The sequence below is a fragment of the Leptodactylus fuscus genome, chromosome 1 (genome assembly GCF_031893055.1).
Source record: "Leptodactylus fuscus isolate aLepFus1 chromosome 1, aLepFus1.hap2, whole genome shotgun sequence".
Lineage (NCBI taxonomy): Eukaryota > Metazoa > Chordata > Amphibia > Anura > Leptodactylidae > Leptodactylus > Leptodactylus fuscus.
The window spans coordinates 209,253,380-209,273,778 of record NC_134265.1 but is presented as its reverse complement, the minus strand read 5'-3'; the positions used below and the strand labels follow the sequence as shown (position 1 = coordinate 209,273,778).

Genomic DNA, 20,399 nt, shown 5'->3' with positions numbered 1-20,399 from the left:
GATATAACTAGATGTCATCTGTGTTTTACATATGGTAGATCTGTAAACTAGGATCACACACTGATGGCACACTGAAGACACTGTCAGTTTTTGCAGACATCCTTTAGAGAGGCTGAAGAAACACTTAAGAAATACTGAACTCACACTGAAGACTCTCTGTCAGCAAAAACTGAAGACTGAGGTCTTCAGTAAATATGAGGTAATCTTACCAGAAACTCTCCTGTAAGGACCAGTGCTTTGTTGCTGTACAAGTTGTCTGTTGTTCCCAAATCAGTTTCTTCAGTAGTTTCCAAGAGATACCTTAACAAAGATAAGACTTACATTAGTCTAGAGAAACATGAAACAGATTGATTTTAAAAGTTAGGAACAAATTCTTTGTAAATGTGGATCTACAAATACTGTACAAAAAGGATTTCTTATTTCTAGTAAAGAAAACCTTTCACCAACAAATAAAAATAGGACAGGCATGACACTTTTGAAAAATGTAGACCAGAATGGGCATGGTTTACCTTAGATCATTTTCTTCTACAATCTCCATATCATTAGATAGAAGGTTACATGAAAATGCTATATTCACAGCTGTCTCTGAAAAATAAAAATAAAAGGTAATAGACTGGTGTAGTAGATGGGATTTAGATATCTCTTTATCAATATACATGATTAAAATGTTGAACGACTACCTGCAGGAAGCTGACAGGATATTGTCCGACCAGCTTTATTACAAACCACTTCAAACTGACCCAACCCCCAAACACCCCCTGGAATATTACCAACTTATACAAGAGGGTTTTACAACAGGGGTCCTGCTCAAGCAAGAGAAAGATTTTCTATGGGTCCGTAATCCAACAATAGCACTATACTACCATCTCCCTAAAATCCATAAGGTGACTGTGAATCCTCCCGGGCGACCATTATAACGGGCTTAAACTCCATTAGCTGCAAACTATCACAATACATAGACATACAACTACAACCTTATGTAGTGAAACTAAGATCTTATCTTAAAGATTCATCCTGTCTTATTAACTTTTTAGTCTTCCCTTGGAAACCGAACTATAGATGGGCCAGTCTCAATGTGACGGCCCACTAAAGTAACATTCCTCATAAAGAAGGTCTGGATAACATAGCCCAAATTCTATAAAATGAAATAAATATGCCCGAAGCACTGACAATTTTCATTTTGAAAGGCATAGAATACATCCTCAAACACAATGTGTTTGAATTTGAATACAAGATCTATACAAACAAGAGGGACCGCCATGGGCACACGGTTCACACCCAGTTACTCCAACTTTTATATGGGGGGCTTTGAACAATGTTTTATTTATGAGAATGAGAAATGGTCCAATTACAGTATGTTGCATTCTACAGAAGGTATATAAACGAACTTATCCTGCTTTGAGGTGGGTCTGAAAAAAGATTTTATGGAGTTTGTCACAGATCTGAACCAAAATGGGGCCTCAAATTCACTGAGACCTCAAGTACTTCTTTCATTGATTATCTTGACTTGACACTTACGAGTTAAGGAGATCCTGTCCACACTCGTACTTTCTTTAAAAAGGTGGACTGTAATAGTCTATTGGACTACAGAAGCCTACACTATCGCAAATGGAAGGACAATGTCTCATACGGACAATTAAAGAGGATTAGAAGGAACTGTACCAAGGATTCAGACTTCCAAATACAGAGTAACATCATTAGTGAAAGATTCCTAGAAAAAAACTAACCTAAGAGCCTGGTCCATGGAGTTAAGGAGAAGTTTAGACAAAATTTTCTAACTACCTTCAATGGGAAGCATAAAATCATCCGTCGGTGTGAGATGTTTTGGATTGATTGCCTAAATACGTTAGCACCAACAGAACTGAACGAGGCATTGGAGGATATTACAGGGTAGTCCTTGGCTCATGTATGAGACCAACCCTTTTGTTTTTGTTTTATTTGCAATTGGGGGCTGGTCTATATATGATTGTATGGATCACATGCTTTGTGTTTATGGTTACATATATGTACTGGAAGCTTACTCACAGTTTAACCAGTATACAGTGTGTACCATTAGTTTTATTTCTATATTTATTACCTAATTTGCATATTATTTTTTTATTGTTTATGTATAATACATACGATATGTTTTTATTACTTATCATCTATTTATATATTGATCTTAGTAATAATATTTATGATATGTTTCTTGTTTGGGGTATTCCCATGTAATAAGCCCCCTTTATGTCATTTGGGTTTATTTTGATCATGTCCAAGACCCAATTAGCAATGTCTATCAAACTACCCTTCGATCAAATCATCACTGGTTGTATCCAGTTGTCTTGGTTCATATCTACCTTCTTTACTTATTTATTATTTATTTGCTTTATGATTTGCTATATGGCACGGTCAGTACATTGCACTTGTCTCAATGTCCTTAATCTTCTGTTCATTTGCACCCTAGGGGTGTCGGGAATCCTGCTGCTACAACCCATCCAGAGAGGGACCCTCTGGAGCAATTGGTTCCAACACTATACCAGGAGTTGTGGCCTAATCACAATTCAGTCAGGTGAGGACTTCTCCTCCTATTGACTTAATTTTATCAGCGTTACTACACTATGGGTCGCTTGGCGCTGTCTTCTGTTTTCTTCTCCAGACTAAACAGTTTTAACTCCTTTAGTCACATTGAACCTCCTTTGCCATGTGGATACCCAAACACTCAGTCTGTCCAAGTCTACCTGTAACCTACATACTGTACATCCTCTATAGACTGCACTATATTACATACAGTGGGGAAAATAAGTGTTTGATACTCGTTCGATTTTGCAAGTTTTCCCTTCAACTGTGAGAGACAGAATAAAAAAAATAAAAAAAATTCAGAATATCACATTGTATCATTTTTAAATAATTAGTGAGAATTTTATTGCATGTAATAAACATAATGTGTCTGCTTGCTCAGGCCTCTGTGCTGCCCTCTGCTTATGCACTGCGGCGCAGGAACCATGTTCAGTAATTATTCATTGCTTTAGGTTCTTCTTTATTAGTCTGAAAACTGTTCTATCCCTCACCTCTGTAATTGATTTTCCACCACACTCATCTCCTTCACCTTGGTTTCCCTCTGCTCCTGTAATAGTTAATCTTATATGCATAGAGGAAATGGGGGAAACGGAATTTATACTCAGCCAACTTGCAGCATCGAATCAATCTCCAACATGTAGTTTTTTTCCACCCAATTCAAAAGCTCAGCTCGGAATACACTCCCTCGGCTCGGAGCTTGACAATGAGGAAATCCAAAGTAGAAGTTGATTCCAGCCAGGTTTCGTGGAAAATTGAAAAATTCTTCTTTATTATTTAAAATTACATAACATGTATGACAGCACACATCTCAACAGGAGCATGGGCGTCAGACTGACGCGTTTCGGATTAGTACCTTTGTCGAAGTCTGATCACTTCCGCTTTGTGTCTCCCCTGATATAGTATCTGAACACACCCCAACACAGGTGATTGACTCAGTATAGCCATCACATTAGATGTTAACACAACAGATGTTAACACAAAGGAGACACCAAGCACATACATAGTTAAAACCAAAAACAAAAACACACAAAATAATCATAATACACATATGTTAAAAACAACACTCTATTACACATAGATCATAATAAACATATCCTCACAAGAAATACATAGACACAAAATTGCCCAATATAGAAAGACTGAGACATAAAATACAACATATAATGTATGCATTTAACAAACATTAACTGACACAATGCTGAAGTTTGAAATATAAATATAAAAATGCAAAGTACAATAACACCCAAATGGACTGTGACAATCTTTCTACCTGTATACACGCAACGAGTTAACTCCAGTGGAATATCCCCACAGTTGAAAAATGCCCTACTCAAAGATGGCCACTTCCTGAACAGAATATGGGAATGCGCATGTACATAAACAAATCACGTGATCAAACTCCGCTTTTTCTATTGGATGACACATTCTCATTGATGCTCCTGAGTACGTTCCCAGAGTGAAGATGAACATCACACACCGACATATCCTCTTATACAGAAGTATATCAAGAACCCACTGGACGTTAATGTTCTCTTTATTGATGGATGGAATGGAAATGTCAGATGTCGGACAGATGCAATAACACTGTTAAGGTAAGTGTAAAATATGTGTAAGTTTGACATATAATAAATGTACAGTATGATTGAAAAGCAATACAGCCCATTAGAAAATTCCAATGATAAAGCACTTTCGTACAACATATATTGACAGGTATACTCTACATCTATTTTAAGATATAAAACATTTCACATGGTCTCAAGCCAAATATACGGTAGATATGGGACTATGAAACAAGATATTCAATAAATGTAGGACACATCGTTCCTGCTATTCATACCCAGAGGGTATCGAGTCTCCAATTTCAGGATCCAATGGACTTCCCTGATTCTCAATAAACGTTCCCAGTTGCCCCCCCTAATGGGGCATTTCACCAACTCAATGCCCCAAAATTGTAACCCAGACATGTCACTATTGTGTTTTTCCTTGAAATGTCTGGAAACACCTGTTGTTTTAAGACTATCTGGATTAGTGATGCTACGAAGATGCTCCGAGACACGTATCTTTAAAGGTCTGATGGTACTCCCTATATATTGCATTCTGCATGTTTGACATTCAATCATATATATAACATATTTGCTGTTGCAATCAATATGATCTTTAATTTTATACGATTGGTGTGATCTGATATTAGAAAAACTCGATATTTTTGAAGTCCATTTGCACGTAGAACATCGTGAATGTCCACATCTAAAAGAACCCTCCATACTCAACCATGTATTCTTTGTATTTTTATCACCCTCATTATCTACTAAGAGGCTGGGTGAGATATAATTTCCCAAAGTCTTGCCCCTCCTGGAAATAAAACTACATCCCTTTTTAACTATTTCCCCCAAAATCAAATCCTGGTTCAAAATAGGTATGTTGTTTTTAATAATTCGGGTTATTTCATCGTATTCTATACTAAACCTAGTAGAGAAGTATACATCCTTGTTGCTATTTTTCTGTTTTTTATTCTGTGGACCATGAAGCAACTCCTGTCTGCTCCTACGCATAGCAACATTATATGCTCTGTCTATAGACCACTGCGGATAGTGCCTTTGTTTAAGTCTACTCCTAACAACTAAAGCTTCCTTCTCAAAAGTTTCCTGTGTTGAACAATTTCTTTTAACCCTTAAAAACTCCCCCACCGGCAAAGATTTCTTTGTATGTTTGGGGTGCATACTATGTGCATGCAAAAGTGTATTGCCTGCACTTGGTTTTCTATAATTGCAGACCCGTACCACACCATTGTCACAATCCCCCATCAACGTCACGTCCAAAAAATTAATACTTTGTTTTCCTATGTCAAAAGTAAACTTTAAATTATAAGAGTTGTTATTAATGTAATCTATAAATTTCTGTATGTCTTCAACATGTCCCGTCCAAATTAACAAGGCGTCGTCAATATAACGACCATACCAATATATTTGGTTTCGAAAAGGGTTACTGATGTCGTATAAATGTTTCTCCTCCCACCAGGCCATAACTATGTTGGCCAGGGAGGGGGAGAAACATGCGCCCATGGGCGCCCCTCTTATCTGCAAATAAAATTTTCCCAGAAACATAAAATAATTGTGATGTAATAAAAATTCTATAATCTGGATAATATATTCATTGAATTCTGGATCATAACCTGTGTGGACATACAAAAAATGGGAAAGTGCAGCAATGGCAATATCGTGTGGTATAGAGGAGTAAAGGGCCGCTACGTCGCAGCTGACCCAGGTGAAATCCCCCCTCCACTGAAACCCATCAAATACTTTTAAAATTTCTTTAGTATCCTTAATATAACTTGGTGTCAATTTAACCAAAGGCTGAAGTAATTGATCAACCCAGCCACATAAACGCTCGGTGACAGAGCCAATACCTGAAATGATGGGTCTCAGCGGAGGGGGGACCCCACCTTTATGCACCTTCGGTAGCCCATGAAAAATGGGAATTACCGGATGTTCCACACACAAATATTCCATTTCTCTCTCAGTAAGAAAACCCTGATTCAGACCCTCCTCCAAAAGAGACCTGACCTTCTGAGAAAAAATCCTGGTGGGATCCTCACTAAGAACACGATATGTTTCAGTATCATTCAGTATAGTATATGCTGACTGAACATAATCGTTCCTATTGAGGATCACTACCCGTCCTCCTTTGTCTGACATTTTGACAGTGATTTTATCATTGTCCTGTAATTCTTTTAGGATCAATCTCTCATCCATACCCAAATTGTCAATCCTAGGTTTGGTTCTCTGTACATCATAAAGTCTCATAAGATCCCTTTCTATGGCATTTTGAAACATGTCTAGTGCCGGACATCTGGAGTTTGTAGGATAAAAATACGGATTTTTTACATCAACCTTATAATTAGGTGCACCCAAATCACTCCTATCATTACTCCCCAAACTTTTAAGATTCAAAAGGCAACACTGCTCATTGAACAATAATTTATCAAACTCATTGACTACAGGAAAATCATCAGTTGTTGTTGTATCCCTCTCTGACCCATGTTTATCAAAAAAATGCCTTCTGATTGTGAGTAGGCGAATGAATTTGTTCACATCCAATAATGTTTCAAATATGTCAAAATGTTCCACAGGAACAAAATTCAAGCCTCTCGATAATAGTTGTAAACATGTGTCAGAGAAAGTGAAGGACGAGAGATTTAAAACACTGGGAAAATCACTTTCATTGCTTATGTTAGGAAGACCAGTATCCACATCACAAATTATTTGCAAACTATCTATCTTAGAATACTCCCCTATTAGGTTTGGTTTTTCCGTGTTTGATGTCTTGTTTGTCTTTTTATGTTTTCTTCCTGCCCTATGGGTTTTCTTCCGTGATAGGGACTTTTTGAATTCATTCCCCCTAAAAAACTCTCTTGTGACCGAACGGACCCTGTATCGGATCCTTCCGACTCTCTCTCAACAGAACTGAAAGAAACTCTTCTTTTGAAACTGTCCCGTGTTTTATATTTATTCTTTCTCTTTAATATGGATTTGGGAGTTGATGTAACTTCCATTTGCCATTTATAGACTGTTTCATTGTCATAATCAGACTTGTCCCGTTGGAATTTCTTCTTTTTTATATCTGCTATGTTTTCCTCTAATTTGTTAATCTGTTCCTTAATTTTATCATACATAGTATTCTGTTGTTGAGAAAAGGTAAATTTGGTTAATTCCTCTTTAGTTTTGTTGATATCACTTTTTAAGGACAGGAGTTTTGTTTCCTCATTTTTTATAATTAATCTCATCAACTGATGAGAACAGTCCGTTAAGATTTTCTCCCATTGAGTCTTAAAATCATCATTGTAGATGTAGGTAGGGAACTTCTGCAATCTCAATCCACGTGGGATCATGTTTCTCTCTAAATACATACTGAGAGTCTTATGATCCCACCATGTTTTAGTTTCAAGTGTCAGTAATTTGCGTAGCTTGGACATAATAGAATCACAGTTTGCATCTGTGTCATTATCAATTGTCTCAGTACTATCAAAAAAGACCTCTTGCAGTCTTTTCTTGCGAGAGACTTCTTGATCGTTGTCTATGTTTATGGTTTCCATAATAGAAAAATTATTAAAAAATTACTTAATATCAAAAAATGTTCCTGTATAATATCAATAAGGTATGCTGTTCTTATCCAAATAGAAGAAGAATCAAGGATTTTGTACTAGGATCGTCAATATATAAAAACGATCTAGGAGAAAAACTGCAATGACATGTGGCACGAGTAAACCGACAAAATACATGCATAGAGGAAATGGGGGAAACGGAATTTATACTCAGCCAACTTGCAGCATCGAATCAATCTCCAACATGTAGTTTTTTTCCACCCAATTCAAAAGCTCAGCTCGGAATACACTCCCTCGGCTCGGAGCTTGACAATGAGGAAATCCAAAATAGAAGTTGATTCCAGCCAGGTTTCGTGGAAAATTGAAAAATTCTTCTTTATTATTTAAAATTACATAACATGTATGACAGCACACATCTCAACAGGAGCATGGGCGTCAGACTGACGCGTTTCGGATTAGTACCTTTGTCGAAGTCTGATCACTTCCGCTTTGTGTCTCCCCTGATATAGTATCTGAACACACCCCAACACAGGTGATTGACTCAGTATAGCCATCACATTAGATGTTAACACAACAGATGTTAACACAAAGGAGACACCAAGCACATACATAGTTAAAACCAAAAACAAAAACACACAAAATAATCATAATACACATATGTTAAAAACAACACTCTATTACACATAGATCATAATAAACATATCCTCACAAGAAATACATAGACACAAAATTGCCCAATATAGAAAGACTGAGACATAAAATACAACATATAATGTATGCATTTAACAAACATTAACTGACACAATGCTGAAGTTTGAAATATAAATATAAAAATGCAAAGTACAATAACACCCAAATGGACTGTGACAATCTTTCTACCTGTATACACGCAACGAGTTAACTCCAGTGGAATATCCCCACAGTTGAAAAATGCCCTACTCAAAGATGGCCACTTCCTGAACAGAATATGGGAATGCGCATGTACATAAACAAATCACGTGATCAAACTCCGCTTTTTCTATTGGATGACACATTCTCATTGATGCTCCTGAGTACGTTCCCAGAGTGAAGATGAACATCACACACCGACATATCCTCTTATACAGAAGTATATCAAGAACCCACTGGACGTTAATGTTCTCTTTATTGATGGATGGAATGGAAATGTCAGATGTCGGACAGATGCAATAACACTGTTAAGGTAAGTGTAAAATATGTGTAAGTTTGACATATAATAAATGTACAGTATGATTGAAAAGCAATACAGCCCATTAGAAAATTCCAATGATAAAGCACTTTCGTACAACATATATTGACAGGTATACTCTACATCTATTTTAAGATATAAAACATTTCACATGGTCTCAAGCCAAATATACGGTAGATATGGGACTATGAAACAAGATATTCAATAAATGTAGGACACATCGTTCCTGCTATTCATACCCAGAGGGTATCGAGTCTCCAATTTCAGGATCCAATGGACTTCCCTGATTCTCAATAAACGTTCCCAGTTGCCCCCCCTAATGGGGCATTTCACCAACTCAATGCCCCAAAATTGTAACCCAGACATGTCACTATTGTGTTTTTCCTTGAAATGTCTGGAAACACCTGTTGTTTTAAGACTATCTGGATTAGTGATGCTACGAAGATGCTCCGAGACACGTATCTTTAAAGGTCTGATGGTACTCCCTATATATTGCATTCTGCATGTTTGACATTCAATCATATATATAACATATTTGCTGTTGCAATCAATATGATCTTTAATTTTATACGATTGGTGTGATCTGATATTAGAAAAACTCGATATTTTTGAAGTCCATTTGCACGTAGAACATCGTGAATGTCCACATCTAAAAGAACCCTCCATACTCAACCATGTATTCTTTGTATTTTTATCACCCTCATTATCTACTAAGAGGCTGGGTGAGATATAATTTCCCAAAGTCTTGCCCCTCCTGGAAATAAAACTACATCCCTTTTTAACTATTTCCCCCAAAATCAAATCCTGGTTCAAAATAGGTATGTTGTTTTTAATAATTCGGGTTATTTCATCGTATTCTATACTAAACCTAGTAGAGAAGTATACATCCTTGTTGCTATTTTTCTGTTTTTTATTCTGTGGACCATGAAGCAACTCCTGTCTGCTCCTACGCATAGCAACATTATATGCTCTGTCTATAGACCACTGCGGATAGTGCCTTTGTTTAAGTCTACTCCTAACAACTAAAGCTTCCTTCTCAAAAGTTTCCTGTGTTGAACAATTTCTTTTAACCCTTAAAAACTCCCCCACCGGCAAAGATTTCTTTGTATGTTTGGGGTGCATACTATGTGCATGCAAAAGTGTATTGCCTGCACTTGGTTTTCTATAATTGCAGACCCGTACCACACCATTGTCACAATCCCCCATCAACGTCACGTCCAAAAAATTAATACTTTGTTTTCCTATGTCAAAAGTAAACTTTAAATTATAAGAGTTGTTATTAATGTAATCTATAAATTTCTGTATGTCTTCAACATGTCCCGTCCAAATTAACAAGGCGTCGTCAATATAACGACCATACCAATATATTTGGTTTCGAAAAGGGTTACTGATGTCGTATAAATGTTTCTCCTCCCACCAGGCCATAACTATGTTGGCCAGGGAGGGGGAGAAACATGCGCCCATGGGCGCCCCTCTTATCTGCAAATAAAATTTTCCCAGAAACATAAAATAATTGTGATGTAATAAAAATTCTATAATCTGGATAATATATTCATTGAATTCTGGATCATAACCTGTGTGGACATACAAAAAATGGGAAAGTGCAGCAATGGCAATATCGTGTGGTATAGAGGAGTAAAGGGCCGCTACGTCGCAGCTGACCCAGGTGAAATCCCCCCTCCACTGAAACCCATCAAATACTTTTAAAATTTCTTTAGTATCCTTAATATAACTTGGTGTCAATTTAACCAAAGGCTGAAGTAATTGATCAACCCAGCCACATAAACGCTCGGTGACAGAGCCAATACCTGAAATGATGGGTCTCAGCGGAGGGGGGACCCCACCTTTATGCACCTTCGGTAGCCCATGAAAAATGGGAATTACCGGATGTTCCACACACAAATATTCCATTTCTCTCTCAGTAAGAAAACCCTGATTCAGACCCTCCTCCAAAAGAGACCTGACCTTCTGAGAAAAAATCCTGGTGGGATCCTCACTAAGAACACGATATGTTTCAGTATCATTCAGTATAGTATATGCTGACTGAACATAATCGTTCCTATTGAGGATCACTACCCGTCCTCCTTTGTCTGACATTTTGACAGTGATTTTATCATTGTCCTGTAATTCTTTTAGGATCAATCTCTCATCCATACCCAAATTGTCAATCCTAGGTTTGGTTCTCTGTACATCATAAAGTCTCATAAGATCCCTTTCTATGGCATTTTGAAACATGTCTAGTGCCGGACATCTGGAGTTTGTAGGATAAAAATACGGATTTTTTACATCAACCTTATAATTAGGTGCACCCAAATCACTCCTATCATTACTCCCCAAACTTTTAAGATTCAAAAGGCAACACTGCTCATTGAACAATAATTTATCAAACTCATTGACTACAGGAAAATCATCAGTTGTTGTTGTATCCCTCTCTGACCCATGTTTATCAAAAAAATGCCTTCTGATTGTGAGTAGGCGAATGAATTTGTTCACATCCAATAATGTTTCAAATATGTCAAAATGTTCCACAGGAACAAAATTCAAGCCTCTCGATAATAGTTGTAAACATGTGTCAGAGAAAGTGAAGGACGAGAGATTTAAAACACTGGGAAAATCACTTTCATTGCTTATGTTAGGAAGACCAGTATCCACATCACAAATTATTTGCAAACTATCTATCTTAGAATACTCCCCTATTAGGTTTGGTTTTTCCGTGTTTGATGTCTTGTTTGTCTTTTTATGTTTTCTTCCTGCCCTATGGGTTTTCTTCCGTGATAGGGACTTTTTGAATTCATTCCCCCTAAAAAACTCTCTTGTGACCGAACGGACCCTGTATCGGATCCTTCCGACTCTCTCTCAACAGAACTGAAAGAAACTCTTCTTTTGAAACTGTCCCGTGTTTTATATTTATTCTTTCTCTTTAATATGGATTTGGGAGTTGATGTAACTTCCATTTGCCATTTATAGACTGTTTCATTGTCATAATCAGACTTGTCCCGTTGGAATTTCTTCTTTTTTATATCTGCTATGTTTTCCTCTAATTTGTTAATCTGTTCCTTAATTTTATCATACATAGTATTCTGTTGTTGAGAAAAGGTAAATTTGGTTAATTCCTCTTTAGTTTTGTTGATATCACTTTTTAAGGACAGGAGTTTTGTTTCCTCATTTTTTATAATTAATCTCATCAACTGATGAGAACAGTCCGTTAAGATTTTCTCCCATTGAGTCTTAAAATCATCATTGTAGATGTAGGTAGGGAACTTCTGCAATCTCAATCCACGTGGGATCATGTTTCTCTCTAAATACATACTGAGAGTCTTATGATCCCACCATGTTTTAGTTTCAAGTGTCAGTAATTTGCGTAGCTTGGACATAATAGAATCACAGTTTGCATCTGTGTCATTATCAATTGTCTCAGTACTATCAAAAAAGACCTCTTGCAGTCTTTTCTTGCGAGAGACTTCTTGATCGTTGTCTATGTTTATGGTTTCCATAATAGAAAAATTGGGGTGTTGGGGTGTGTTCAGATACTATATCAGGGGAGACACAAAGCGGAAGTGATCAGACTTCGACAAAGGTACTAATCCGAAACGCGTCAGTCTGACGCCCATGCTCCTGTTGAGATGTGTGCTGTCATACATGTTATGTAATTTTAAATAATAAAGAAGAATTTTTCAATTTTCCACGAAACCTGGCTGGAATCAACTTCTATTTTGGATTTCCTCATAGTTAATCTTAGCCTTACCTGTGTGATTGACAGCCTATATGCGGCGGGTTCTGGACTTCCTATAAATAGGTTATTAGCCCATACAGGTTTGCTGGCTATTGTAACTCTGTCCTCACTAGCTCTTTGTTTTTTTTGGTTACTATTCTTTTGGATTACGATTTGGTACTGCTTTGTCTCTCTGGCTTTTTTTTTTATTTTTATGTAGATTGTGAGCCCCATATAGAGATCACAATGTACATTTTTTTTCTATCAGTATGCCTTTGTAGAATGTGAGGAAATCCATAAAAACACTGGGAGAACATATAAACTCCTTGCAGATGTTGTTCCTGGTGAAATTTGAACCCAGGACTCCAGCGCTGCAAGGCTGCAGTGCCAACCACTGAGCCATCGAGTTGCCCCAGTCTCTCTGGCTTTAACCCTTGGCTTGATGACTCCTCTTCTGTGTTGTGTTGTCCGCGTGCTGTGTTTACACTTATTTAGAGAAGTGACTGTCGCCATATTGTCCCTGTAATTAGGACAGTTTTGGCAGGTATCACTATCTCTGTCTTCCCCTTCAAGTTTTCAGCAGCAGCCCTACGGAATTGCTCAAATGGCAATCCCCTTACAATAAGTATTTGATCACCAACCAACCAGCAAGAATTCTGTATCTCACAGACCTGTTAGTTTTCCTTTAAGAAGCCCTCCTACTCTGCCCTCATTACCTGTATTAATTGCACCTGTTTAGACTCTCTAAATTGTATAAAAGACATCTGTCCACTCACTTATTCAATCATACTCCAATCTCTTCTCCATGGCCAAGACCAAAGAGCTCCATGCAAGATTTCATCTCATGGGGTAAGGATGATTCTGAGAAAGGTCAGGAATCAGCGCAGAACTACATGGTAGAACCTGAAGAGAGTTGGGACCACAGTCTCCAACATTACTATTAGTAACACACTACGCCATCATGGAATAAAATCATGCAGGGCACGCAAGGTCTCCCTGCTCACTCTAGCACATGTCCAGATCCACTTGAAGTTCACCAATCCACATCTGGATAATTGAGAGGAGGCATGGGAGAAGGTGATGTGGTCAGACCAAAATAGAAGAAATAGGATGAGTACAACCCCAAGAACATGAAGCATGGGTGGAAACATCATACTTTGGGGGGTGCTTTTCTGCAAAGGAGACAGGACAACTGCACCATTTTGAAGGGAGGATAGATGGGGCCATAAATTGTGAGATTTTGGCCAACAAGCTGCTTCTTTCAGTAAGAACATTGAAGATGGGTCTTGGTCGAGTTCTCCAGCATAACAATGATCCGGAACACACATCCAGGGAAACTAAGGAATGGTTCCATAAGAAGAATTTCAAGGTCCAGTCTTCAGACCTGAACCGAAAATCTGGAGGGAGCTTAAAATCAATGTAGCCCAGCAACAACCCCAAAACCTAAAAGATCTAGAGAAGATCTGTATAGAGAGTGGGCCAAAAGGTCAGAAAATATTTAATATGGATTATTTCCTTTTAAGGCATACAATACAACGTGTTCAAATAAGTAGTGCCCTTGTCATTACTTTACCAAAAAAATGATTATAGACTAAAACTCAGTTGAGTTGCATCTCACTAGATTGAAAGACTGTACAAATAGTGTAGAGATCATAAAACATGGACCTAATGTTGACAATACTGTTTTTGTTGATGCTAGGAATATATCTGGCAGAATTGCTAGTATAAACAGTAATGCTTACATACCTTGTTTATCACCGGTCAGCATCCAAACTTTCATGTTTCCATCTTTCAAAAGCTGAATTGTTTCTGGAACACCATCCTGCAATTTGTCTTCAATGGCTGTAGCTCCAAGTAGCTTAAAAAGAATGCAGTTTTTGACATAGTTAAAATGAGGTTTTCAGTATAGTAATCAGATATAGCAGGATCTTCACACTATTCTCTAGAACAGTCACAATATTCTGAAGCATTCTTTTATTTTGCAGCTTTATTTTCATCTTTGTTGTATAAACTGGAATAGAATTAACACAATCATCTAGACAAAACAGACAGCAAAAATGACCATACTTGCTCTCCAGGAATGTCTGTGAAACTATCTGAAAAAGGATATTTATCAGCTGCCACACATACAAATATTACCATGCCATGTCCATGTCTTTGCTATGGACAACATCTGCAAGGAGTTTGTATGTTTTCCCCATGTTTGCATGGGTTTCCCCCGGATACTCCGGTTTCCTCCTACACACAAAAGACATACTGATAAGGAATGTAGCTTGTGAGCCCTTTATGGGACTGTGACCACAATGTCTGTAAAAGTTCTGTGGAATATGATGGTGCTATACAAGCAAGTAAAGTAAAGTGATGACACCTTTATTGGCTAACCAGAAAAAAAGGAATACATTTATGAGCTTTCAAAGCACAGTAGCTCCTTCTTCAGGCATTTCAAATAAATGATTTAGACCACAACATTAGCAAGATGCTACAAACACAGTTAGTTAATGAAGTGATACAATAGCAAGATAAGGAAAGGTAAGAAAATTGGGGTGATGGGTTTGAAGTGGGGAGTTCAAGTCATCTAGAGTTAGTCTGATGGAGGGGGATGAATTGTGTCCACGTAAGGGCTCATAAATCCAGGTGTTAGACTGAGTCCTTTTGTAAATTATCTGAATTTTATCATCAGTTTGAATTCCCAAATTTTCCCCTCTTTGTCATTTTAGAATTAGGACTTTTAAGTCTGAAAAGCTGTGGTCTAGCCCAGAGAAATGTTTTACAGGGGGTATCCAGCTGTTACTTTTGTGTGTGAATTCATCCTGGTAAGCAATTTTTGCTCTGTTTCTCCAATGTAAAGTTCTTCATTTGGGGCACCTTGTACACAGTATCTTGCACACCACATTTGGGGATGTACATAAAAATGTTCCAAAAATCTTATAGTCCTGCTGTGTGTTTGGTATGTAGACTGTGCTTCACAACAAGATGTGGGTACAAGTCTTGCATTTTTTACTGTTGCATTGAAATGTACCCATCTCTGATTCCAAAAGGTTGGTAGTCGTTTATGTGCAAGGAGAGGCTAATCTGGGAATACTTCATTTAGTTTATTGTTCCTGTGAAATATTGGTTGAAGGCAGTGTTGTACTTAGGAATGGCGGGGCCCCGTGGCGAACTTTTGACATGCCCCCCCCCCAACCGACCCCCTCCTACGCATTTCTGTGCGTTCTATTATGCCCCATAGTGGCCCCTTAACACAGTATTATCCCCCATAGTGGCCCCTGTAAACAGTATTATTCCACATAGTTGCCCCTGCACACAGTATTACCCCCCCATAGTGGCCCCTGCACACAGTATTACCCCCCATAGTGGCCCCTGCACACAGTATTACCCCCCATAGTGGCCCCTGCACACAGTATTACCCCCCATAGTGGCCCCTGCACACAGTATTACCCCCCATAGTGGCCCCTGCACACAGTATTACCTCCCATAGTGGCCCCTGCACACAGTATTACCCCCCATAGTGGCCCCTGCACAGAGTATTATATCCCTTAGTGGCCCCTGCAAACAGTATTATTCCACATAGTTGCCCCTGCACACAGTATTACCCCCCATAGTGGCCCCTGCACACAGTATTACCCCCCATAGTGGCCCCTGCACACAGTATTACCCCCCATAGTGGCCCCTGCACACAGTATTATCCTCCATAGTGGCCCCTGCACACAGTATTACCCCCCATAGTGGCCCCTGCACACAGTATTACCCCCCATAGTGGCCCCTGCACACAGTATTACCCCCCATAGTGGCCCCTGCACAGAGTATTATCCCTCATAGTGGCCCCTGCACACAGTATTATCTCCCATAGTGGCCCCTGCACACAGTATTATCCCCCATAGTCGCCCCTGCACACAGTATTATGTCCCACTGTGGACACCCATAAACAATTATTATACTCTGGGGTCTTTTCAGACCCCAGAGTATAATAATCGGAGACCCGGGGGAATAAAAACATAAAAAACTACTGTTACTTACCTGTCCCCCGGCTGCTACGCGGTCTTCTCTGCTGCCTTCTCCGCTGCTGTCCTTGTTGAATGACGTCAGACGTCACATGACCCGGGACGCAGGCCGGGTTCATGTGACGTCAGAGACGTCAGAAAGGACGTCAGGAAGGATTGTGGAGAGGTAAGTAACATGTTTTTTATGTTTCTTACCTCTCCCGGTCCGCCGATCATTATACTCAGGGGTCCGAAAAGACCCCCGAGTATAATGATAGCACCGGTAGCGGCTGTCGCCGGGCCCCTAATGTCCCGGGCCCTGTGGCAGCTGCCTCTGCTGCTATGGCGGTAGTTACGCCACTGGTTGAAGGTTAGCAGCAATTTTCCCTCAAAATGTTCATTTGAGGGTCGTATATAACCACTAAGGGCACCCTGCTGTTGTCCTTGGATTTATGAGCCCTTATATTGACACAATTCACCACTAACTAACAAATGCTGGGGTTGGCACGATACAATTCAATTAATTCAAGTTTAATTCAATCACAAGTGTGTAGAAGCTGCAGTTAAACATGACAGACAAGGCAGAAGAAACATCAACTGCATTATCACACCAAAAAACTTGTAAGTTTCAAAATACAATTGTCTCCCCATGTTCACTGCATGTCTTTTGTCTCTATTTGCTGTTGTTTTTTTTTTTTGGCAAACTTAACGCCCATTCCCACCTCCTGTTACTTCTATCCAAATAAGTCCCTCTTCTCCTATGTGCAGCTGCCATTCTCTGTTCACCTTCATCAACCACCTTAACCTACCTTGTGCTTCTGTGCAAGAAATTAGAATAATCTCACAAATCACTTAACCAACTGATGTCTCTCTCCATTCTCCTGCTTCTAGCTGCTGGGGACATCTCTCCAAACCCTGGTCCTCCTTCTGTTAACCTCAACTCTAAGTGTCTCACCAAAAATCCCTGCTAACTTTATTAATATTTGTTGTCTGCCGTTTCTTTCTCTTGCACCAGTTCTCTTGTGCTCTCTGGAACACCCGTTCAGTCTGCACTATCATTATTCAAGATCTCTTCACTGCAAAATCTTTTAGCCTGCTGGCTGTTACTGAAACCTGGATTAAACAATCTGACACAGCCTCTCCTGCTGCTCTCTGTTATGATGGCCTTTAATTTTCACACATCCCTAGACCTGAGGATAGGCAAGGTGGAGGGGTAGGTGCCCTTCTATCACCACAAGGCACTTTTCAGGTCATTCCACAAAACCATTGCTCTTTTTCCCCTCTTTTGAGGTCCACACTATTAGATTCTGCTGCCCTTTCGCCCTGCGAGTAGCTGTCATCTACCATCCCCTTGCTCACCCTAGCACTTCTAAGATCACTTTTCTTCATGGTTTCCCAATTTCCTATCCTGTTAAACTCATACCTGCATTATAGGTGTCTTTAACATTCCCTTTAAGCCCCCCCCCCCATCTGCCTCTCGCCTTCTATCACTAACCACTTCTCTTGGTCTCTCTCAGCTTACTCCTTCACCCAGACAAAGATATATCCTTGATCTGGTCTTCTTATTGCTCGGTTTAGTCTCTGACTTTACTAACTCTTGCCTACCAATTTTCAACCACAAACTTCTTTCCTTTATCCTAAAAGGCTCTTGCTCACACCAATCTACCGCACATACAGAAATCTACGGGCTGTAAACGCACAGCGTCTGTCAAATACACTACAGTCATCACTGTCTCCCATCTCTTCTTTCACTTGTCCTGAACTGGCTACTGAACATTACAATGAGACTCTCAAAATGACTAAAATAGCACCCTTGACCATCCGAACATTTCAATAAAGACACTGGCAACCTTGGCACACATCAGTGATGCTCAAGATGTGCTGAACGTCTATGGTGAAAATCAGACATCTGCAGATTTTCTACACTTCAAGTTTATGCTCAAATCCTGCCCTTCACCTCGCCAAAAAAGTTTACTTCACTTCTTTTATCTCTTCTCTCTCCAATAACCTCAAATGACTCTTTGCCACCTTTCACTCCCTCCTCACGCCTAAGATACAGGTTCCTTTTTTTTAAATGTAGATTGTGAGCCCCATATAGGGATCACAATGTACTTTTTTTTTTTTTTTTTTTGCTTTCCTATCAGTATGTCTTTGGAGAATGGGAGGAAATCCACGCAAACACGGGGAGAACATACAAACTCCTTGCAGATGTTGTTCCTGGTGGGATTCGAACTCAGGAGTCCAGCGCTGCAAGGCTGCAGTGCTAACCACTGAGCTACCATGTTGCCCCTCCTAAGATACAGGTTCCTGTCACAGACCCCAGTGCTCAAGACATGGCCACGTACTTTAAAGACAAAATCGACAACATCCATCGTTAAATAACTCAATCTCCAAGTGCATCAGTCCCCTTCCCACTCTTGCTCCTCATTGTGAACTCATTATTTGACCCGGTAATAGAAGAAGAAGTTACCCAGCTCCTTTCTTATTCTCACCCCACTACTTGCATAACTGACTCCATCCATCACACCTCCTCCAGTCTCTGTCTCATGGTGTTACAACTCACTTTACTAAAATGTATAACCTTTCTTTTTCTTCTGGAAACTTTCCCTTCTCCTTCAAACATGCTGTCATAACCACACTGCTGAAAAAACCCTCCCTTGACCCGTGTCTCTAACCTCTCCTTCATCTCTAGACCCCAGGAACATTTGGTCTATCTCGCCAATCCGCTATCTCTCTGCTAACTTTCTTCTGGACCCCTTACAATCAGGTTTTCGTGCTCTACATTCCACAGAAACAACCCTGACAAAAGTCTCCAACGATTTCCTGTATGCTAAATCTAGAGGGAACAATTCACTACTTATTCTTCTGGATCTTTCAGCAGCATTTGAAACTGTAGACCTCCCACTCCTCCTCACTATGGACTCAGGAACTTCGCTCTCTCTTGGTTTTCTTCCTATTTCTCTAACCGCAAATTTAGTGTATCATTTGCTGGTGCTATTTCTTCTCCTCTGCTCCTTGGGGTTTAGGTTCCTCAGGGCTCAGTCATAGGCCGCCTCCTCTTCTCTCTGTACACAGCCCCAATTGGACTAACCATCAGCAGATTTGGCTATCAATGCCATCTTTATGCTAATGACATTCTACTAGATACATCATCCCATGACATCATTCTTACAGAACACCAGTGACTGTGTCTCTGCTGTCTCTAACATCATGTCTTCTTTTTACCTAAAATTGAATGTTCAAAAACTGAACTTCTTGTGTTCCGTCCATCTACTAACCAACCTAACCCTGATATCTGCATTTCTATCTGTTGCCTTACTATTACACAGAGACAGAAAGCTCACTGTCTGGGGTTTGTATTTTACCCAGATCTCATCTTTAACCCACATATTCAGACACTTGCAACTCATGCCACCTGCACCTTAAAAACACCTCCAGATATCACCCTTTTCTCACCATGGAAACATTAAAAACCCTCATTGTCACTCTGATTCTCTGTCATCTTCACTATTGCAATTCCCTTTTAATTAGGCTTCATCTTACTAAACTCTCCCCTCTACAATCTTCCCTAAATGCAGCCGCCGGACTGATCTTTCTGTCAAACTGGTAAACAGACGCATCTACCTTGTGTCGATTAATGTATTGATTGCCCATCCATCATAGAATACAATATAAAATGATCACGCTTGCGCCCCCCCCCATATCTCCTCTCTCATCACTGTCTACTGTCCTAACTGTCCTCTGCATTCTGCCAGTGACTTTAGGCTGCATTCACACTACGGAACGCCAGCGTGTATCACAGCCGTACACGCCGGCGTTACAGCAGGGCTGCCGTACACTTCC

General features: G+C 39.5%; 1 protein-coding gene across 1 annotated transcript in view; it reads right to left on the bottom strand.

Moving 5' to 3' along the window:
* Positions 1-20,399, bottom strand: part of LOC142189623 (phospholipid-transporting ATPase IK-like) — a 177,992-nt gene that overhangs the window by 36,281 nt on the left and 121,312 nt on the right. Inside the window, exons 18-20 of the mRNA XM_075262228.1 lie at positions 14,323-14,434; positions 510-585; positions 210-300 (exon numbers count right to left, since the gene is read on the bottom strand). Of these exons, the coding sequence (XP_075118329.1) occupies positions 210-300; positions 510-585; positions 14,323-14,434 (279 nt within the window). The remainder of the gene's footprint in view (positions 1-209; positions 301-509; positions 586-14,322; positions 14,435-20,399) is intronic.